The 24,348-nt window shown below is 43.7% G+C and overlaps 1 protein-coding gene across 1 annotated transcript in view; it reads left to right on the forward strand.

The window, feature by feature from the left end:
* Nucleotides 1-1,572: 1,572 nt before the first annotated feature.
* Nucleotides 1,573-24,348, forward strand: part of LOC119502547 (voltage-dependent calcium channel gamma-4 subunit-like) — a 28,653-nt gene continuing 5,877 nt past the window's right edge. Inside the window, exons 1-2 of the mRNA XM_037793603.1 lie at nucleotides 1,573-2,192; nucleotides 15,918-16,001. Of these exons, the coding sequence (XP_037649531.1) occupies nucleotides 1,976-2,192; nucleotides 15,918-16,001 (301 nt within the window). The 5' untranslated portion in view covers nucleotides 1,573-1,975. The remainder of the gene's footprint in view (nucleotides 2,193-15,917; nucleotides 16,002-24,348) is intronic.

The following is a 24,348-nucleotide window of genomic DNA, read 5'->3' on the forward strand; positions in this document are numbered from 1 at the left end:
TCAGAGTTAAGCATGTCTTTAATCTGGTGTTCACATTGGGCATGAATGGCAGGTTTTTTACATGTTTAATAAACCAATTTGTCAGCTGCATGATCAAAGTCAGAAGCAGGGGGAGTTTGTATGAGTATGTCTGATCTGAGGAATGGAGATTTTACAATATATATTCCTCATTAACCATGTGATCGTTCATTTACTGCTGAGCAACAAGTGGGTCTATCTATCTATCTATCTATCTATCTATCTATCTATCTGGATATCTGCTGTGCACTGCTGTGTGATAACACGCTCACCAAGCATCTAATTGCTTTTTTAATGCTCTGTTCCACGGGGGATTGGTTGTTTGGCGTTAGTGCACCACAGAGGAGAACTGTTGTGTCAAAAACCTCATTATTTCTCTCCCCCATCCCCTCATCCTCATCCTTGTGACAGCTGACTGAGAGTTTGGTAATATTCATAGCTTCTGGATTCAGTGGAGAGTGTCCAAATGTTTTATTTGTTTGGTTAATTAATATTTCCACCAAAGATTCCACATGCTTTAAAGGTCCCATATTGTAAAAAGTGAGATTTTCATGTCTTTAATATTATAAAGCAGGTTTAAGTGCTTTATAAATACTGTTAGACTGTTTTAAACATAAACATTCTAAATGTGTCCCAGTTTATTTCCCATTGCAGTGTATGTGAATAACTTCAGCTGACAGGAAGTAAACATGGACCCAAGCTGTTGCCTAGCAACGCAATTCCGTTGAAATGCACTAAAACGGAGCGTTTCAGACAGAGGGTGTATACAGGTATATTCAGGCAGACAGTATGAGGAAAATACAGGTTTTTTTTAACATTACAGCATGTAAATATGTTCTAGTAAAACACAAAATACAAGTATGAACCTGAAAATGAGCATGATATGGGACCTTTAAAATGCATGAGTAATGTCACGGAGAGAGTTTTTTTCTTTCTTTCTTTCTTAATCTTTATATAATTAGCCTTTATTACTGTAATTTTACAAGAAATATTTTACTTTTAACATATATTTATTGTTAGGATAGTCATAAACCATAAATCTAAGACCATTTACATGTAAATCACAAATGAAACATGTCATTTTACGTTGCAAAAGCCCAAATTTACATTAACTCAGAAGTATTGCAAAAAAATCAGTTTTTTTACAAGAAATATTTTTAGAAATACTTTTCTTCTAGCATAAATTAATTGTTAAAATCGAGTCATAATCCTCTAAAAAACAGAATAATAATCTTTAAAAATGATTAAAGCTTAAATACAGATAATTACGATTGTGATTACAAAAAATACTGTAAATCTAAGACCATTTACATATAAATCACAAATGAAACATGTCATTTTTACATTGTTTTCTGTCATTTTGAAATACAGACAAAAGATGTAAAATGTCTTGAAAAAAATCTGTAAAAACCCCTTTTTCTTTTACACTATAGCTCATCATGGAGTAAATTGTAATGTCACAGAGAGAGTTTTTTTCTTTCTTTAATCAACAGCACCTCCATTGGTTAGATTTGGTGAGGGTGGGGTCTCACTTTAGAGCCATTGACGTATAGTCTTCTTTGGCAATGGGGTTTAACAGAGGCGCAGTCTGTGTAGGAACAGAGAAAAGAGTTTTGAGACAAAGATAAAGACAGGAGTGGTGAGGAGGTTGGAAGTGTTGGGAATTGGTACACGATGTGCGCGCATCACACCTGTGTGGAGCCTCTGGAGTGGACACAAGTGGTGTCCTCTCATATTCACAGCTGCAACCAGTTGCTTTGAGCATCAGGTGAGCCTTTCAGACAATATTACTGCTTCTTCTTCTTTTTTTTCCTGGACTACACTTTTTTTTAGCCTAGGAGCAGAGAGACGCACCTAGACCTTATGAGCAGATCATCCGCGCCCTGACGCGCTCCTCTGAGCTCCTCTGAGCGCATGTTGGACCGGTGAGCCTGTTGGACTAGTATGAAGCTCCATCATGGGTTGGTGTGACCGTGGGGTTCAGACGCTGCTGGCCACTGTGGGGGCTTTTGCAGCCTTCAGCCTCATGACCATCGCCATCGGCACGGACTACTGGCTCTATTCTCGGGCGTACATCTGCAACATCACCAATGCATCGACGGACGACACCCAGCCTAGAACCAAGAAGGGAGATCTCACTCACTCCGGTCTATGGAGAATCTGCTGTATTGAAGGTAAAACCTGCTCCAAGTTTATTCTCACTTTACGCACGGACGCTGTTAACATCTGGAGGGCTCTGCATGGCGATTTAACATCTAGACTACACGTCTCCTGTTCTTTTCCTATAATAATTAGTTTGACTTTTCTCTTATTTAAAAATGTATTTGTTTAAGAACTTTAAACATGCACTATCCGCCTTTAAACATGCACTATCTACCTTTAAACATGCACTATCTGCCTTTAAACATGCACTATCTGGCTTTAAACATGCACTATCAGCCTTTAAACATGCACTATCAGCCTTTAAACATGCACTATCTGCCTTTAAACATGCACTATCAGCCTTTAAACATGCACTATCTGCCTTTAAACATGCACTATCTGCCTTTAAACATGCACTATCTGCCTTTAAACATGCACTATCTGCCTTTAAACATGCACTATCTGGCTTTAAACATGCACTATCAGCCCTTAAACATGCACTATCTGCCTTTAAACATGCACTATCTGCCTTTAAACATGCACTATCTGGCTTTAAACATGCACTATCAGCCTTTAAACATGCACTATCTGCCTTTAAACATGCACTATCAGCCTTTAAACATGCACTATCTGCCTTTAAACATGCACTATCAGCCTTTAAACATGCACTATCTACATTTAAACGTGCACTATCTGCCTTTAAACATGCACTATCTGCCTTTAAACATGCACTTTCTACCTTCAAACATGCACTATCTACCTTTTAGCATGCACTATCTGCCTTTAAACATGCACTATCTGCCTTTAAACAAGAGCATCTGCTGTATTGAAGGTAAAACCTGCTCCAAGTTTATTCCCACTTTACACACGGACACCGTTAACATATCCTCCTGGGAACCGAGTAAAAAAAGAGTCTTCCAATTACTTTTTTTGTGTGATTTCCTTCCTATTTAGGGTTAAAAGAAAATCTTAAAATTTAAGCTTTTTGAACTTTATTCTTTATTTTACAACATGTCCACTGTGGTAGTGGACCACAGGACCATTTCAGTGTGAAAAGACTAAACAAATGAACAGATTATGGCTGTAGAGTGATATTAAACCAAGAATACATTCAACTTGATTAAAAAAACACATGCCATATCACTGGAAAGCCCAGGATGTCCTCTTTACAATACACCAGGGGTTGCTAGAGTAAGTCAAAAGAGTAAGAGGATATGCATGTGGACAAAATGTCCACTAAAGAGGACACATGTCAATGTGCTGGGTCTCAGGAGGATATGGAGGGCTCTGCATGATTTAACACAGACTACACGGTCTCCTATTCTTTACCTACAACAAACAGTTTGACTTTTCTCTTGTTTCCGAGGAGTCTTTTATTCATCAGTGCGCGCAAAAGGACGCACTCCCTTTACGCACGCCAAATGTCTCAATCTGGAGATGGGGACTGTAATGGAAATGCTGTCAATATTCTAAGATGAGTCCTAATGAACGTTGAAATGAAGATCTCAAACAGATGAAATGTCTTTGTTGTATTTTATTCTTGCAAGAAGAGACACTCAAAGTCTGCAGAAGAGTGTGCTGCAGGAGATTATTACAATGTGATTATATGGAAATCTACAACAGGGACTGAGAGAAAAGGAGTTGTTTAACACAGATAAGGAGTTGTTTTACTCAGACAGTGTCTCAGTAAAAGTAAATACTCAGTGCTTTCCCACTACATGAGACAAAGAGCACACAGACAGTAACTTCCAGCTGATGCATAAAGAGACATCATTACATACTATGTAATTTTCCATTACAGGGACACAAGAAGAAAATGACCATAAAGGTGGAGCAACTTTTAGAGGTTATAGGTCAGATGAAGAAAAGCGTCGATAAACGCACTTAACAGATTTTAACAGCAGCTGAAGTAGCAGATTAACGAGTGCCAACTGTTCCATCGCGCTGTTCACGCATTTGCCCACACAATAAATAAATAAAGATGGCTTTGTTATAACTCTGCTAACACAATGCGATGCCAAACCGGCTCGTCTGACTAAGCCCATTCACTTTAAAGGTGGTTGCCAGGAGATGTGCAGCCACAGTTAGTCTACTTTCATTCATGTCTTCATTGTATCGGATGCTGTTGCTTGGCAACAACATCCCTGAAATTGCTATGGAAACATGCCCGGTGATTTAAAAATAGATGACTCAGAGTTCACGTCATGTCCAAGCAAAATATTAAAAACAACTTTTTTGTTATAGAACTTGAAGTGTTTTTACGCATTTACTGGTACAGTGACGTCTTAACTTCAGAGGCACACAGACTCTCGTTCATTGACAGATCCTCCTTCCGGCCACCCCTTCACTTTCTCCCCTCAGCTATCAATGAGTGAGTCCAAGTGACTGGATGGATTTGTTCATGTCATGACGCAGAGATTGATGGAGACAGATTTTGCAAATAAATGAGAGCGAAAAATAAATAAAACTCACATTATCTTCAGAAGAGACGTTTTGGAAAATACACCAAAACTGATACTCAAATGCACTGCTGGAATCATGTATATACAATAAGATAAGATAAGATAAGATAAGATGAACCTTTATTAATCCCCGGAGGGAAATTCAGGTGTCAAAGCAGCAACATCATCAAACAGAGTGAAACACAGGAGAGGTAAAGGTATACAAAAACTATAAAAACAATAATAGAGATATAAAAGATACAGAGTGAATGGGTGAACATAGTGTGTGCAGTCAATAAATAAATGTAGTATGTACATATGTGCAGTCTATAAAGTGGTATATAGGATGTATAGTGTAAAGTACAGACCCAAACACAATTTTGCTTTGTCGTAATATAGAGTGTGCCAATAAAGGACTTTAATTTGATACTTTCTATCTAAAAACATGATTTCATCTTTAGTAATTTACAGAATTAAGAAGGACTTTGGCCATAGCTACAGGCAGAGAACAGAGAAATGTATATATCCACCCTAAACACAGCACATTGTGTACTATGTGAAGCTGCTCTGAAACGTGACACACAGCCTGATTGTCATTTCTGGAGCATTATTGCAGTTAACACCTCACAACAGAAGGAAACAGAAATGTTTGTCTTTTATGCATTTTCTTTTGACTTTATTGTCTTTTGTGTGTCTATAGTAAGAAATTATTCATTTTAAAAAAAGTATCTGAATGTGTTTTGTTTCTTCTCCCCCAAAAGCAGCTGAATATTTGACACTTTATCCTACATAAAGCAAATCAAAACAATTTTCCTGAATACTTTTATTGCCTTTGTAACGTCTGTTTTATTGTCAGATCAGATGCGTTTCAATATTTGCAGTTATATTCTGTGGATTGCCTCGTCATCAGAGCCCACATATACAGAGAGTAGTCATCAATGATTAAACCATTTCTGGGCTTTTATCCCGTGGTGAAGACGGGCGCTTTGGACACATGTGAAGCACATCCCGGTGCGTTATGACACTTGCAATTTGCTGAGAGTCATGCTTAGCTGGGCGCCTGTCTGTGATGTGGACAGACTCACAGTGTGCAATATTATCCTCTGACTAAAACCCCAAGAAAATGAAAAAATACATTTTCAAATGCCAGCTGGCGATTATTATGTCAAGCATAATTTCCCATCAGTTTTTTGAAGTAAATAGTGAAAGTGGATTAGAGAGGCTGAATAGATTGAGGTTGATGAGGTTGAGGCTCTGTGTGATGAGACTTTTCTTTTTGAATGCGTAATTTGCACAAACAAAAAAGGCCAGCAGCGTATCATATCATTCTCTCCAGAGCTAATAGCTTCACCTCTGTGCCTCTGCTTAAAACTACAAGCTGCTGGACGGTGGCTCTGTTGTCATGGAGACTCATAAGTATAGAGGAGAAGACAAGGAAGGAAGAGTCAAACCCCCCCTCCCTCCACACACACACACACACACACACACACACACGCACGCACACACACACACACACACACACACACACACACACACACCCTCCGGTCATAATGACAAAGGGTTATTGACGGGGCCTCTGTGTGTGTATCACAGCTACTGGGGGGAAAAACATCACCACGTTTGGTTGAACAGACTGCAGCGACAACACGTCGTTCTCGACATCACATTGCTGTAACACATAGCAGCTTTTCTTCTGTAATAATGAATGTGTTGGAGTGTTTCTTAGTCGCCCTGCTCAACAGGCATCACCTCTCCTGACATTTTAAGGAGCAGGCAGGAATATAATATCTCATGACTTTACAGTGAGGTCTCTCATTTATGCACTTCTCAACAGCTGTTTGTTTCCCGCTGTGTTTGTTTTCCCACATGAATGTTGCGAGGCCGGGGTAGCACTGCAATTTGCATCAGAGGCTGTCCCGTTACGTGTGACCCGAGTGAATAAAACCAACTCTGAGAATGAGAAATAATCCAATTAGCAGGTACAGTAAACAGCTTGCGGTGGGTTGGTGTGAGTGGCGAAGCATTGGGGTGAGGGGGGGAAAGTGGAAGTGTGTGTTTGAGAGGAGGGTTTTGTTTAGTTGGGTTGGGGGAGAGGAGGAGGAGGATCACTTTGTCATTCCCAACATGCTCCACAAGTCTGTAATTAAAGCGCGACAACTGAGAAGCCATGCGGGGGCACTAATTAGCCAGCAGGCCCCGACGACGTCCACCTCGTCCCTCCGTCCCCGTCCTCCTCTCTGCTGGCTGTGCACTCTTTCTTCTCATCTCTTTAGAGGTTGAACTCCTCCATTCTCATCATTCTTTTATCGGCTTCATCCTACTTTTTTAATGAAACCTCTCTCACCTCCTTCATACCCACAAATCCCCTTCCCATTTTAATTTTGGAGGCATTTAAGTTCCTTTGTGTCATATGCAAGCAGCTATGTTGATAGATGTGTGCAAATAGGCAACCTTATGATTGCTTAAGCATGAATTTGAAAACAGGGCTTATTTTGTTATAACACTACACACACAAATAGCAGAACATGTTTGCAAAATGAAACATCATTCAAAACTATACAATAATTTATACATTTTGTCACCATATGGCGCAAACATGGGTCATATGGTGCCTTCAAATGGGGTCGTGTTCACGAGAAGACCAGTCCATATGAACGCCCCCCTCTTGTGGTATTCACGACCTCGGAAGTGGAAAGTTTCTGAAAGCTCAGAGTTCACGAGTTGTGATGTGTTTGTTGACGTTGTCAGAAATGGCAGAGGCCATAGAAGTTAATTTTTCGGTGCATAATAAGTAAATATATTGTAATTTTAGTCGTATATATCATAATTCTTCGTAATTGTATAATATGTCTCGCTGCGATGTTGGCTTCCATTGCTGTTGTAAACGGGGACTCGCCTGTGGTCTTTTTATAGTGCTTACATCCTGACTGATGGGCCGACAATCAAGCAATTAGGTGTTCGGCCAGGTGGTGCGTGTATCGGCCAGTTGGTCCATGGGTGTGGCATTTTGAATGTTTTGAAATGGCAAACAAGTGACTTTATGCTGCAAAAAAAGTGCCATGTTGAATTGCAAATGTATCAGGGAGAGTGGACGAGGTGGACCCAAATGCAGGAGATTACAGGTAACAGGAACATGGCGAAATCATTTGAATTCAATAGCCAATGCAGGCGAGGCAAAACAGAAACTCTCATAACAAAATCAAGGAGCCAACAAAGACTGAACTGAAAACAGGGACTTAAATATGAACTGATCTGACGAGAGGATGAAGTGCAGGTGGAGAGATGAGCGGAGAAGCTCAGGTGAGGAGAATGAGGTGATTAGGTCCGAGGAACGGGCGGGGAGCTGATTGGTTGGGAAGAACTAACAAGGTTGATTCAGAGCAGGTGTGTAGATGAGGGAAAGCCAGTACAGAAAACCCAAAACACAGAAAACCGCCCAGTCCGGTCGACATAAAGTCTGACAGGAATAAAGGAAAGAATCCCCTTTTAATCATTTATATGTGACAGCAATTTTTTTCCTTGTACTATACTAGAATGAGATTGGAAATGAGAAACTACAAGAATCTATTTTATACATCATATACTGTATTCTTTAGTGACACCGCCCTTGTTGTTTTGAGACAATATTAGGTTTCAATCACATGGGAAATATACAGTACAATATCAAATATGTGAGAGAGAGAGAGAACCTATGGGCTGCAGCGCTTTAGATCTTCTGTCTTAATCCGCACTCAAACAATAACATCTTGAGCATTGTGTTGAGAATCACAGAGTTCTATATGTAGGCCTACAACACACTACATGGGTCGATAGATCTTCCAACAACGTGGATACACATGCACGTCTACTCCAGGCTGTCATGTCCCGCTCTCCTCTATTGTTATGTTTTCTTTGTTTCCAGTTTTCAGTTATTATTTCCTGTTTTATTTTGGTGTAGACTCACCTTTATCTCTCTTTTCAGATTCTGCATTTGTGTGTGTGTTTGTGTGTTCCCCGCCTGTGTTATTGTCTGCTCCGCCCTGATTGATTTCACCTGTCCCTCGTTAGCCCTGCTGACACCTGTCCTTCATCATCACCCTCCTCTCATCAGTCTGTGTGCCAGTTTGTCTTCTCTGTTTAAGTGAGCGGTCCAGTCGTATACGTTCCTTGAGTTATAGTGTTTATTAGATCATTCTTCACTTTCTTGGACTCAAACCTTGCCTAGAAACTAGGGATGCTCATTTTGAAAAATGTTCTTAACCAATAACCGACCCTCGTTAACCGATTATTAACCGTTAACCGACAAGATTTGTCGCATGCGACGGTGCTCCAGCTGCAGGAGCACAACAGATATTGGTTGAACTACAACTCCTCCACTCAAGCGAGCCGGAGCTGCTTTTACTTTTAAACTCTGTGTCGAGTCGTGCTGTAGACCTTTTTCACAGCAGACTTTTTGACGTGTCAGGAAAAGCACAGGTGTATTTAATCACATTAATGATGGCTGCATCCCACAGGTCCTGGTATTGTACGTGCTGGTTCACCGGCTCACTGGGACAATTAACAGAACTGAGCCAATCGTTAATGTGATCAATATCACCTGTGCTTTTGCTGCTAGTGGTGCCTTCAAATGAAACTCGTGAGCATAAACACGACCCCTTTTGAATATCTAAAATTCAAGTTTTGTCTAGTCAAAATAGAATTAGAGATATATTGAATTAGAGTTTTAACTGAAGTTGCAGATATCTCTAATGAATATCCTGTCTAGCTATTAAATGTTAAAACGGCTTGCCATAGAGCAGAACATGGTTCATGCTACTCGTATTGCTGTAGATCTGTTACTGAAAGAGTATCACCCACTGGAGGCCACGCAGTTCTAGTGAAATGCAATATTAAAGTCCCTTTTGATTGGCTTGTTCTTCAATCTATTTGCAGAGCTATGGAAGTGTGAAAACTAGGAAGTGGTGGGGGGCGTGGAGCTCGTTGTTATGATACACTGGAGACACCAGAGTCAATCGTTGGACTCGAGGAGACAGTGCTATTGGTGTATTCCACCGAGGCCGCCCCCTTATTGGCCGAGCAGCGTTAATTCAAACTAATGACAACGTACATCATCCTGTTGCCAGCGGCACCACAGCTGCTCCCAGTACGATTGTTTGTGTGTGTTTGTGTTGGCAGTCACTGTGATGTGTGTGTGTGTGTGTGTGTTTTGCCAGAAGAAGTGTCTTCTCTTATTTGATGGGAATCAAAAATACAATGAAGACGTCAGAAGCGTCCTCGGAGATTGTTTATGTAAATGAGCTTATTAGAGGCTAACGGGGTTGCCACGGAGAGGAGGAGGAGATGCTCAGCATGGGGCTTTTCAACTCCAGTCGGGCCCAGGGAGCCCATTATTGCCCATGTAATGTGTCGACTGTGTTGGATTAATTCTCAATTTGTCACAACATAATCACCTTGCAGCATCTCCCAAATCTGTGGACAAGCACTTTTTTGTATAACTCAGGTGTCTACTTTCAGTTTCACAGCTTTTTACACGGCACAACTGCCCTCCGACCTTTAATGCACCACATTTTTGAACATATTTTGCCAGTGAATGTGCTCATGTAACTGTAGGAAAACTAGAATGGCACTCGAAGAGCGCAGACCTCCGCCAAGGTGCGTGACTTTAAAAACAGATCACAGCTCACAGCTGGCGGTACCATGAGGTGGTCGGCTTATTATTAACACGTTGTGTTTCCGTGTAACGTATTGGCGGATGCCTCTCTCATTCAGCAGCCTTGTTATGTCTGTTTGACGTTACACTACGTTGTCTCTCATCCCGTCATCTACCGCTTTGTTCTTTCTCACTGCGGACGGCCAGCAGCTTGATGTCTCGCCACACATCCACACATGTATCTCTCTGCTCTCAGGAGAAGGCGGGGTCATGCATCATCAATGCGTTATCAGCTACACTGCGCATGTGTTATACCCTGTGGTCTTAATGCTCAGCCTGATCATGATCCGGATCGCCACCAAAATCTAATGGATTGTTCATTGTGCTACAACCCACCCCTCCACAAAATGAAAAAAATTTAATTCAAATCCGTCGCAAACTTTTATGAGTAATTCTGCTAACAGACAGACAAACAAACAAACAAACCAACGCCGGTGAAAACATATCCTTGGCCTTGGCGGAGAGAATGATGGATAGGAAACAATATTTGTTTTTATTCAGGGATAATAAGTTCTCAACTGTATTTCGGGCGTCATCAATGACGTCATTGTTCTAAGACGATACAAGCCTCGATACACGCTTCACAGAAAACTTCCTGGATAACTCGACACACGCTCCGAAGCCTCGGCACAGCACGTAACATCACTACACGTTGCCCTTTTATCGCTCCCTCTACCTTATCTCTCTCGCTGACTCTCCTCCTCTGACTGAGTCCTTCCTTAATGTGACCTCATATCTTCTCTTTTTCATCCCCATCATTCCTCTGCTCCCTGCGCTCTGTTGTTTTATTTCCTTGTTCCTTCTCCCCTCGTTTAATCTCCGTTTCCTCCCTCCTCCTCCTCCTTCCCTCACAGCTAGTCAGTATTCAGACTTTATTTCATTTCATGAAGCGTGCCCACACACACACACACACACACACACACACACGCACACACGCACACACACACACACACACACACAAACAATCTAAATGTAGACGTTGAGCTGATAACTGTCACTCATAAATCACGAACCTCGAGGTCTCTGCTGATAATCAGATTCCCAATCAGTCTCAGTATTGTCTTCTATTTCTTCCATTCTCCATCCATCCATCACTCACTCACACACACACACACACACACACTGGAGACAAGACAGAGGCGTCAGACTGGCTGGAGTAGCCGGATTCAGAGCAGAGAGGAAGGTCTAGATTAATAGTGCCGTTTTGGTTTCACACAGTAAAAGGTGTATTTTTTGGTGTGTGCACGTATAAAATAAGCTACGAGCCCTGCAGCAGGTGCTGCAGCTGATTTAGTGTTTACAAGGCAATTAACAGGACAGCAAAGGTGTCTGTATTTTTGTTATCTTCACGGTTCTTGATCTTACCATGTGTTTTTTTTCACAGGGCACAAAGTCTCACATTGCTGCTGCTGCTGCTGCTTAAAATAGTCCACAAGCTTTTTTTTCCATCAGTGACTAGACACAGAAACATTGTGCTCCATTTCCACAGACTGATTTGACGCTAATTAATTTGATGTCCCTTATTAAGCAGCAGACCTAGTTAATGGAAGCAAGCGTGCCCTTAAAAAAAAAAAAAAAAAAGCTGTTGCACAGACGATGATGGCGGTTGACCCTTACGGCACCCGGGAAATGGAGTTGACAGGTGTGTGTCTGTCGCCGGTGTAGTCAGTTGATTGGGAGGTTGACATTTATACGGTGCTGTAGGTCAGCTCTAATCTCTGCTGCAAGCTCATTAACAAATGAATGGCCTGTTCACAACTAGCAGCTCAGTCGCACTAAAAGGCATATGAATGACACGATAATGCATAATAAAGCAAAAGTGCACGATAAGAATGCCGTTCTTGCTTTTGGCGTGTCATTTGTACGCCATGTCCGTACTAAATGTATCTGCGTAAATATGCTACGCTCAGAGCTAGTGACGTAGAATAAAAAGTGAGAAAGACTGCTTATGGTGGGAGGGAAGGCAGGTAGATGGGTCCAACAAACACAGGCCTTAAAATGAAGTGAGTTGCTTGAACGGCAGACAAAGTTCAGTGCGGCTTTCAACCAGGAGACCGGTGCTTTGTTTTGTAAGTGATGTAAGTGACGTTTTCCATATTGTACTTAGTTTACCTGCTTCTTTTAAGGCTAACCATCATGTTTATCCAATACTTAACTTAAGTGTTTTGTTGCCTAAACCTACGTGAGTGGTTTTGTTGCTCCCTGCTGGTACTGCACCATCATAGACGTGTTTAATATTCCCGCCTCGACGTGGCAAAACGTGACACCGACACGCTGTCCTCTAGTGGACAGGCAGGTCTATTACATGCTTTGGCGTGATACCGGATTGCAACTAACACATCTACTTTGAAAATATGAACAAGTAAGTTAAGCAGCCAGGGTTATGTTAATATTAAATAATCTTACATGTTTCCTTCTCATACTTATAATAAACTTATAATACTATGAAAGACTAGCTCTACATTGCAATACAAAAGCAATACTGTTTCTGTATTTACGTGCCTGGCACATGCAGCTCTCACCTCAGTCTTTTAGCACAATATCATATATAGCGAATATTACAGACCCTTGTTATAGAGTCAGAGCGACAGGTGTCATTTTAGCTAAATCATCCGTCACCAGCTAGAAATGAGAAACCTGCTTTTGTCCAACTTTGTATGAAATCAAAGTCTCATTGCTTCAAAAATGACTAATATTTCATGTGGTAAATGTGCCTGAGTTATCATTGTAAAGTGCATTATGTGCTGTGATGAGAACCGAATGCTTGACAGGCGTAGCAACAGTAACTAAGGCTGGTTTGGGCGTAGTGACTCGGTACTCTGGGATGCAGACAAATGCAAAGATGTGAACACATAATGCATACAAAATCATATGCTCATGTAAAAATATGCAAATTAAGCCAGAGCCCAGCACATTTGATTCTGTGGGTGTAGCAGCATGACTGAAGTGGTGAGGGTTATTCACGGCCCAAAATGGTGAAAGAGCTTCCAGCATTACCTCCACGGCACTGAGAGCATCCATTAACCCCACCCCCAATCCTTTCTCTCTAGACAAGGTGTTGTTTATAATCCTGCACAATTACAGCTACAGGCTTCTCTCAGCTTTAACCTCTCTCTCTCTCTCTCTCCGTCTCTCACCCTCCACTCCATCCTCCCGTTCTCGGCATTAAAAGCTTCCAACACGCGGTCTTTTGTTGTTCAAATAGGCTTCTTGTTCCTCCCGGCACTCAACCATTCACCTGAACTGGATTTGGACACGCGCCTAGAGCCGCCAAATCCCTCCGGGCAACACAATCGTAATCCCGCCACCGTGTAGCGTACGCACTGATCCCTGAAACACACAGACGCACACACCTCCTCACGTCGGCTTTCCTCCTCCAACATGTGTTCACTGAGCTGTGGTCTTTAGTTTGCGGGATCCATGATAGACTCAGGGAGCTATGAACAATCCTTGTCTGACCCCCAGTGTACTTTCAAAAAGGTCAAAGTCTCATTTATGGTTGGAGGTCAGTGGGTAACCTCCGGGTCTGAGAAGTGAAGCCAATGCTAAAGTGTCTTAAACTTGCATTCTCTCTAACAGCCAGCAGGGGGCGACTCCTCTGGTTGCTAAAAGAAGTCTGATTGTATAGAAGTCTATGAGAAAATGAGCCTACTTCTCACTTGATTTATTACCTCAGTAAACATTGTAAACATGAGTTTATGGTCTCAATCTCTAGTTTCAAGTCTTCTTCAATACAGCATGATGTTCATTTAGTAAATTATGGTCCCATTTAGAGTCTAATAGACCATAAAGCAGGGGATGCTTTAGGGCGGGGCTACCTTGGTGATTGACAGGTCGCTACCACGACGTTGTCTAATCTGGGAGTTGTCCGTGTTTTCGTCTTATAACTTTAACCCTTTCACAGTGTGTTTTCAGCTCAAGAAAATTAATTATAACCTTTTTGGTTGCCTAAAAATGTTTATTCAGTTGTTATTCGGTTGTACTTAGCTCCACTCTCTCGTGTCACTTCTGGTTGCAAATAACTAAGATGGCGACGGCCAAAATGCCGAACTCGAGGCTTCAAATCGTCAGTCCACAAACCAATGTGTGACGTCACGGTGACTACGTCCACTTCTTATATACAGCCTATGTTGGAGGTGAAATCCATGGAGAGGGTAATGAGTTAAGAGAGAATGTGTTGCTTTTGTGTGCTACATGTAGGATCCAGCTTATTCCATCCAAAAGAAGCTATAAGGAAGAGTCCATATACAGTACACAATGTAAAAACAGTGGTTTTAAAATGAAGTGCTTATTAAAGAACATGAAAAGTGTAAACAATGTCTGACTATTGCCTGAACCTCCTGTTGTCTCTTCTTTCTCAAGAAGCAGCACTGTTGAGACATGAGAAATAACCAGAGCGGACAGAGCTTTGGCGATCAGAGCCCAGAGGCTCTGGAACGACCTCCCCAAAGAAATAAGGCTGTCTGAATCAGTGTCTTCTTTTAAAGGGAACGTATCATGAAGAAAAAAAAACACTTTACATCTGTGTATCTGGAGTTCCTACCAACCCACAAACTGTGAAATAAGACAACCCAGTCAGTTTTTTGTGGGCTGCTTAGATCAGGAAACATGTGATTCAACGAGCCAATCAGATGTGGCTCCCCTTCCTATGTCACATGGACCCAAGCTGTTGCCTAGCAACGCAATTCCGTTGAAATGCACTAAAACGGAGCGTTTCAGGCAGAGAGTAAATAAAATATCAAAACGCTCAATATACGGAGAAACACACACAGCCCGTATGCAGAAATTGTGCGTTTGATACAAGTCGTTAGGATTTCTATCCATTTGTGATGTCACAAATATACAATATTTAGACCATTGCACGGTTTTACACATAAGCATTTTAAATGTGTCCCAGTTTATTTTCCATTGCAGTGTATGTGAATAACATCAGCTGACAGGAAGTAAACATGGACCCAAGCTGTTGCCTGGCAATGCAATTCCGTTGAAATGCACTAAAACAGAGCGTTTCAGACTGAGAGGTGAATACAGGTATATTTAGGCAGACTATATGAGAAACAAAGTTTTTTTTTTTTAACATCACAGCATGTAAACATGTTCTAGTAGAAACATAAAACACAAGTATGAACCTGAAAATGTGCACAATATGGGACCTTTAACATTTTATTTTGCCTTTACGTATTTTATCATTCATGTTGGGATTTTCAATTAAATTTCTCTCTCTGTGAATCACTCTGTATTTATAAATAAAGTTTATTATCATCCGAGCGGTGATATTTATCAGAGACGAGAGCATGGGAGCGTCTTACTCCAGTGGAAACAGTGACACGCTAACAAGAACAGGTTGCTGAGTGGCTCTGACTCCAGCACCCACACATCCTTTAACCAGCCGAAACCAACTGGAGTTTGATGGATTCACATCAAAAGTCTAACCCCCCAAGCATCAAATAAATCCGCTTTAACTTAAGCTGGCCTCAAAAAGAAGATTAATGCATATATCCTTGATCCTCTCTGTTGGTTGAAGAGTTCTCCTAAACATCCCATACTGTCAGAATCACACCGTTATAGCACCTGGTGGACTATAATTCATCATTAACGTGGAGACTCTTTCTCTCTTTGTCCTGCAGGCATCAATCAAGGCAGCTGTTTCCGAATCAACCATTTCCCCGACGACAACGACTACGACACAGACAGCTCTGAATACCTGCTGCGTAAGTGTTTCCCACTCGTCCTCTCGGTCTGGCCTTCATCTTTCCTTAATCTGTAACGGCACGCAGGAAGTCCTCTGACCTTCAGCAGCATCTTATTATTTGGTTCTCAGAGCAGTCTCCAAACACGCAGCACTCTTTCATACAGAGACTGATAAAATGCATTCAAAAATGTGACAGCGTTCAGTATGACAGGCTTTAAATGTGTTCAGGGCTGCCGTATCAGACCACAACCCGTATTTATTTTGTCTGTTTGGATGTCTGACTTTTAAAGCAATAATAAAAACTCTCTCATGAAATGTTCCTCGCTTGCTAATCAGTTCGTTCCAACCGCACAATGTGGGTTCAGACATAAAAGAAGCTCATTATTATTTTCTTATTAAGAATTGAAAACATTATTTTACCATTTTACCATTTGCAGTGCAAGCACCCATAGCTTATTATTTTTTTTTATTCTTAATTAATTTGAGTGATGCTGTTGCAGGTTCAGCAGATTATTTGCATTTCCTCCTCATTTTGTTTCTTTTTTTTCTGTTACATGAAGAAGCATATTGTGAGCTGTGCTCGCCGCTTGAGAAACGTGTTTACCCTGAACAGTGGTGACACAGGGACGTAAAACCCTTGTGTAGGGGATTTACAAATGGAACAGGTTTGGTTATTAGCTAATTTAATAAATAATATTCATAGAATTATTATTATTAATAAGAATTATTAATCAACATTAATAATGAACGGGGCACCACCCTGGAATCAGGGACCAATAACCAAAACGTTAATCCAGTCTCATAAGGGGATATATTCCCTCCAAAGGCCAGTATTTTAACACTACTTTACACTTAGGAGGTGAATAGCGAAGGGTGAATCCGAGCACTAACTCTCATAACCAGCCGTTATTACAATATGAATGCACAATAAACACAGACAACTGCTATTTAAAATAAGACCATTTATTTACATACAGTAATCTTAATCAACAATAAACACTCTAACAACATTAATCTAAATCAATATTTATCACAGCAGTAATTACTAATTAACAACACTTTTAATAAACAAATGGATATTCTACAATGCAGCTCTAAGCACTAAACTAGAATTAAACAAAACACAAAGCAAAAGAAAATGTGTGTGCGGGAGAGAGAGAGATGTGTGTGTAAGAGAGAGAGATGTGTGTGTGAATGCAAATGTGTATGTGTTGAGGTGTGAAGGAAGAGTGTCTATGTGTGTGTGTGGTGTGGGAGGAGCAAAGGACGCCCTAAGTGGACGTCACCACGTAAGTGGCTACGTCACGTGAGGGAGGAGTTGCTCGAACGTTACAGATCACGCACGAACGGGGGTGTGAATCCCCACGTGTCCTGTAAGGTAATGGCGTGAGCCTATGTGAGGAGGCGTGTCTATGTGTGTGTGAGTGTAGGAGGAGCAAGAGGGGACGCTCACGGTGGCGTCACCACGTAAGCGGTTACGTCACGCGAGGGAGGGGGTTGCTCGAACGTTACAGACCACGCCCAAACGGGATGTGAAAGTCCCGCGTGATCAGTAAGGTGGGAACGTGAGGAGGCGTATCTACGTGTGTGCGTGTGTGGGAGGAGCAAGGGAAACCCCGAGGCGGCGTCACCACGGAAGCGGTTACGTCACGAGGGAGGAGGTGCTCTGGTGGCGGAAGCGCCACGGAAATTACCGACTGCGAACGAACGGGACGGGGATCCCGCGTGTCGGCAAAGTGTTTGTTTGTGTGTGTTAGAAGTGGAGGAAAGAAAGGCGGGGAGCGCCTGAAAACAGTATCACAGTCAAAACAGTAAACACCGCAGCAGCAGGAATCCTAACTGCCGCGCGAGAGATGTACTAGCTGGGTTATTATTACTCAGATGCTCGTTAGTCAGCCGTGCACTGGTCTTTTAATAATAAACTACAGCTACAGATCTTCACGTTTGGCAGGAGCTAACACAAGGAGCACACAGTAATCAGACAGTCAGCAACAGTAAACAAAGCAACATAAACAAGCAAAGCAAGTTAAATAAACAAAGCAACAGACGGACTCGGCGGTCCGTACGTTCAGGATACATCAACAATAGTTATTAACTTATTGGAATATACAATCTCACTAGTCTCTGCCCAGACACAAGCCTCTTACTTGAATCGCTTCTTCGGAGCGATAGTGGAGTAGATCGTCGTTAGTTGGTCCGGCGGCGTCGCGCTGGCTCGGACAATAACGGGCCGTTATGATGCTCGTCAGCGGGGGAAGAACGGCAGGGCTGGCTCTCCGTGTGGCAGCGGATGGAAGCAGCTGATGTGAAGACGGCGGGGCGATCGTCTCTTCCTTGGTGAAGGACGCGGATCCGGGTCTTCCTTCTATAGGTATGGCGGTCTGGACGTCTGATGAACGGCGGGCTGGACCTCCGTGTGGCAGCGGAGGGGAAAGCAGCCAGAAATGAAGGAAAAGGCGGTGCGCTCGTTTCCTTTGATGAAGAACGGTTGTCCTCGGCTTCCTTGGTGAAGCCGGGCTGTAGTCTTCCTTCTGCAGGGATGTGGATCAAAGTCTGATGGACACAACATTATCTTAACTCGTCCAGCGAGGTCAGAAAATGTGGCTCGGTCTTTAGGTGAACGCCGCAGCGTTGGGTACCTCCTGGAGCAACGTGAGTCGCAGTGGAAAGGGCTGAGATTCAGGTGAGCGTGCCTACATCTCCTGTGAGAATAGTGGGCGTTTCACCGGAAAGACCCCACATTTCCTGTTAGCCTCATCCAATGGGGGTCCTTGTTTGGGTTCAAAATGAAATTTCACATGTAGATGCGACATTTTAAAAGCTGGGCCGTTAGGTCTCCTGCTGTGATCAGGTCTCTGGTTTCCCATGTAGGCCAAGGCTCTTTGTCTCGTGAGGTCCCTACAGTCCCCCTTTGTTCTGAAGAGTGGGACGCAGGTCCCGGTCTTTAGAGCATGAATGGGCCGAACAGTCCATGTAGGTGATGGTAACCTGAGGGTTACAGTCCATATTCCTGAGTGGGAAAGGGTTGGAGTAGTCCATGCCGTTCAGCGCATGACGTTTTACAGAGGCTCTAGTATCTGGGCAGATGACTTATCTATAGCTTGTTGCATTGTTTTACATTTATACATCATTCAACCTGAGGGAAACACCAATTTTATCACATTCTTTGCTGCTCAGAGAGGGAGGAAAGAATTAGGGTTAGGGTTAACCAACTTACTCCTTGAGAGGGGTGGAGCCAGTTAGAGGTGTGGTTGATGGCTGATGTATGACGCTTGGTGACACAAACAGAAGTTAATCTAGTTTGGCCTGTAGTGTCTGGATGTACTTGTACATGCTGTGTGCAGCGATGGCCGTGATGATCCAACCACCAAGCAAAAGCACCAGGGCTATCCAATTCATCGGATGATCTTGATAGGACGATAACCCATTCATATGTGACGAAAATGTGGTGGTAAGTCCAGTCGGTTTGAGACTGAACTGAACCAATTTAGTCCCTTCAGCCAGAAGCTGCTGTTGAAGGGTGTCGCCTATTGTGAGGTCGTGACCTCTGAACGCGTCCATGATCTCAATCTCCACGTCATGTCTGTCGGGGTTGAGATGATGGAGGACAATGTCATCGATGTATATTGTAGCTCTCAATGGAATTGTTAAAAACACTGTCTGGTTAGGTAGTGTTAGTTTAGTGGCTGTATCATGGCGGTCATGACACAATAGGCTTTGGTGGCCGATGTACTCACAAGCCAGCGATTGCCAGCCCGTTCCACCCGTGTCTCCGTGGTCTCATCCCTGATGGTCATACTACCGTGGCGCTTTTGTCCGGGAGTGTCACTCTCCGGCCGCGGAGGTAGCCTGTTACATCTTGAACAAAGGGGTTGCTCGGGCAAACCCAGTGTATGTCCTTTGTTTGGCACACATGTTCAGGTTGGGAATGAGGTAGAGAGACGGGTCGTCATCGTGGTAGGCAATGGTTGGTGGTGTTCTAAGGTGTACATGGGTGTGTTCTCTTCCTCTGAGAGTGGGGACTGCCCCCCCCCCTTTCGGGTGTGGAGGCTGCCCTCTCTCCTGGAAGTGCAAAAGGCTTAAGGTTATCTGGTCCGTGTGGATCCAGAAGGAAAGATCAGAACCTGGATCAGGTTCTGGAAAAGGCATGAGCATCGGTGGGGGTCCTCTGGACTCCTGGATGACGGCGGCTTGTCCGTCTGACCGATGAGCATGGGCTCTGCATCATGAGTGCAGATGCAAATGGGATGCACGAGAGTCATCCCCGGAAGAGTGATGGAACCCAAGTGTTGGAACACATAAGGTTTAGTTCAAAACCGGAGTCAAGCGGATCAAGGGTGCTGATACAGCTCCTTATGAATACTGAGGTGTATATGTGTGTGGCATTATCCTTGCGGACGAGGTTGCCAAGGAGGTCAAGAATGGAGGTTGCGGTACGTTCGGTGTGGTGGTCCCAGGGAGCAACGTGGGCTCCTTTGGTTCCCTTCTCCAGCTTACGACGTAAACTTTGGTGGTAGAAGAGAATGGGATCCGGCCATGTCATACTGGTGGGGGGCTGTCGTCGGACTTCTTTGGAGTGTCCGGCAGCGCTGGTTGTTGACTGGCTGTCCCAAACTGTCTCATCGCTTCCTTGAAACACTTTCGAATCATGTTTTCCATTTCTTGCCAACCCTCCCCTCTGGGGGGGTTTGGGACTGCATCATTATACTTACCTCTTTGCTTGGGGTTTTGGTCGTACTGAAACCTCTTCGGTTGGAAGGTATCAGGTTGCCTTGGCCTGGCCTGATTGTGGAAGTAGCCTTGGTTACCACCCCCTTGGTTCTGTTGGTTACCATGCTGGTGAGGTGGTTGGCGTCCCTGGTAAGTCACCCTGGCATTTTCCCAAGCACGAGGCATTTCGTTGCCTTCGAGTGCCAGGTCATTGCTCTCAGAGGACTGAATCCCCAGGACACGGGCGGCGTCGTCTTCTTGCCACTTAACAGGGCGTGTCTGTGTCTCCCAGGCCATCTGCGCATACCTCCTGATCTCATGCATGCTGAGGTTGTTTGACCTGCTGGACATCGTGACATCATAACGCACACTTTCGTGGAGGTTGTGCAGGAACAGGGACTTGAAAGTTTGTTCTTCCTCCAGACCCGGGGCGCTACGTCCCTGAAAGTAAGCGGCTCTCAGGCGTCTGTAATAGTCTCTCGGAGACTCATGCTTTTTATGCATTACTGCGAAAGCGCCGAGAGTGGCAGAAGCTGGATCCGTATATGGAGAATACTCCTCTCGTAGGGCATTACAGAGGGCTGAATAGCGGTCTCTGATTTGTGGTGCCAAGGATTCCATGAAGACATGAACGCTTCTAGCCGTAGTCTTCACACAAGCTTTAGCTCCTCACGTGACGAAGTGTGAGGTAGATCAAGAAGGCAGCGCTCGATCTCCCTGAGGTAGTCGTCGATGTTGGACTCTCGACTACTGGGATCAAAGCGCTCAATGTCCTTTGCCAGGGACTCAAGCTGATGGGTACGCAGGCCATGACTTCGGGGCGGGTAACCACGGTCCGAGTCATCTGAAGACCCGTAGTCGCTTGGGTCACCAAAGCGGGAAGGACGATGGCTCCTCCTTCGTGCAGGGGGCGGAATCCGGTTGGGGTTAGGTCGCGAGCTACGTGACGTTGAGCAATCGTCCGCGTATGAGGATCTAAAACCACTCGCTTCTCGTGAGTAACTTACCCCTGTCCGGAATAGAGGTGGAGATAGGTCAAACCGCAAAGTAGCACGGCTCTGGATGGATTGGGGTACACTTCTGGAGGGCAGTGAACCTGTGTCCATCGGACGGGCCGCTACTTGGGCACGGTGACCATCACGAGTGATGGGGTTAGATGGGGTCCAGCCAAGGGTTTGGCTGGATGGATTAACAGCAGAAACGTTCTCCGTATCTGAGTCAGGTGATTCTAAGGAGAACAGGTTAGCAGCGGTACTTACCTGTCTGGCTTGTGCCTCCTTCACTCTGGCCTCTGCTTCCTGCGTGGCCGCCTGAAGCTGCGCATACGCGGCGTCAGTCTCCTCCAGCAGCCGAGCACGATCTTCCTGTGTTCGGGAGACCTCGAAACGGTAATCCCGAACCTACCTTTGTAGGTTGGAATTACCGCGCTCTGCAGCCTGGAGCTGCGCCTGGTGCTCGGCAGCTTGCAGCTGCGCTTTGCGGTCATACAACAAGACTAATTGACCAAGCACCTCCGGGACTGTGCGCTGTGGCTTCCCGGTCGGCTGGTTGATAAACTCAACCAGCTCTATTATCTTACTTTCTACAGTGCTAGCACTGTAGCTATTAAGATAATCTTTCTCCTCGAGGGAGAGCTTGAGGAGGCCAGCGACCGCATCCTGCAGGCCTGGATCGCTGGACTCATGGGGAGTCTCGGCTCCTAACTCACGGGTGTCGTTACTACTCATTTGGCTGAGCTAGTAAACTATAACCCTGAGATATAAAGTTGATACTATGTTGCTGAAAGAAAAAATGCACAGGTAAGAGGATTTGACCTGTGGATTACAAAACTGTGTTAGATTTGTTAAAGCTATCAGGCTCAAGTGTTACTCAAATCCTTTGGATGTTAATGAGTCACTTTAGCACCTTTAGTCAGTAACAGCTTATGTTAATGGCTTAGGGATTCCACAAAAAAACAAATAAGACAAAACGAACCACTAATACACACTTAATCAGTCCACACTGATTATATGCTTGACAAATCCTGAAAAGAAAATTAATTTTCAAAAATCAAATTTTTTTTGAAAAATTCAAAATTTTTGAAAAATTAATAAATCAAAAGTGACTATTCTGGATTATTGTACATGAATATTGCAATAACTGGTATCAGAGAGCCTCACACGGGGCACCATTTGTAGGGGATTTACAAATGGAACAGGTTTGGTTATTAGCTAATTTAATAAATAATATTCATAGAATTATTATTATTAATAAGAATTATTAATCAACATTAATAATGAACGGGGCACCACCCTGGAATCAGGGACCAATAACCAAAACGTTAATCCAGTCTCATAAGGGGATATATTCCCTCCAAAGGCCAGTATTTTAACACTACTTTACACTTAGGAGGTGAATAGCGAAGGGTGAATCCGAGCACTAACTCTCATAACCAGCCGTTATTACAATATGAATGCACAATAAACACAGACAACTGCTATTTAAAATAAGACCATTTATTTACATACAGTAATCTTAATCAACAATAAACACTCTAACAACATTAATCTAAATCAATATTTTATCACAGCAGTAATTACTAATTAACAACACTTTTAATAAACAAATGGATATTCTACAATGCAGCTCTAAGCACTAAACTAGAATTAAACAAAACACAAAGCAAAAGAAAATGTGTGTGCGGGAGAGAGAGAGATGTGTGTGTAAGAGAGAGAGATGTGTGTGTGAATGCAAATGTGTATGTGTTGAGGTGTGAAGGAAGAGTGTCTATGTGTGTGTGTGGTGTGGGAGGAGCAAAGGACGCCCTAAGTGGACGTCACCACGTAAGTGGCTACGTCACGTGAGGGAGGAGTTGCTCGAACGTTACAGATCACGCACGAACGGGGGTGTGAATCCCCACGTGTCCTGTAAGGTAATGGCGTGAGCCTATGTGAGGAGGCGTGTCTATGTGTGTGTGAGTGTAGGAGGAGCAAGAGGGGACGCTCACGGTGGCGTCACCACGTAAGCGGTTACGTCACGCGAGGGAGGGGGTTGCTCGAACGTTACAGACCACGCCCAAACGGGATGTGAAAGTCCCGCGTGATCAGTAAGGTGGGAACGTGAGGAGGCGTATCTACGTGTGTGCGTGTGTGGGAGGAGCAAGGGAAACCCCGAGGCGGCGTCACCACGGAAGCGGTTACGTCACGAGGGAGGAGGTGCTCTGGTGGCGGAAGCGCCACGGAAATTACCGACTGCGAACGAACGGGACGGGGATCCCGCGTGTCGGCAAAGTGTTTGTTTGTGTGTGTTAGAAGTGGAGGAAAGAAAGGCGGGGAGCGCCTGAAAACAGTATCACAGTCAAAACAGTAAACACCGCAGCAGCAGGAATCCTAACTGCCGCGCGAGAGATGTACTAGCTGGGTTATTATTACTCAGATGCTCGTTAGTCAGCCGTGCACTGGTCTGTTAATAATAAACTACAGCTACAGATCTTCACGTTTGGCAGGAGCTAACACAAGGAGCACACAGTAATCAGACAGTCAGCAACAGTAAACAAAGCAACATAAACAAGCAAAGCAAAGCAAAGCAAGTTAAATAAACAAAGCAACAGACGGACTCGGCGGTCCGTACGTTCAGGATAAATCAACAATAGTTATTAACTTATTGGAATATACAAT

The sequence above is a fragment of the Sebastes umbrosus genome, chromosome 14 (assembly GCF_015220745.1).
Source record: "Sebastes umbrosus isolate fSebUmb1 chromosome 14, fSebUmb1.pri, whole genome shotgun sequence".
Classification (NCBI taxonomy): Eukaryota; Metazoa; Chordata; class Actinopteri; order Perciformes; family Sebastidae; genus Sebastes; species Sebastes umbrosus.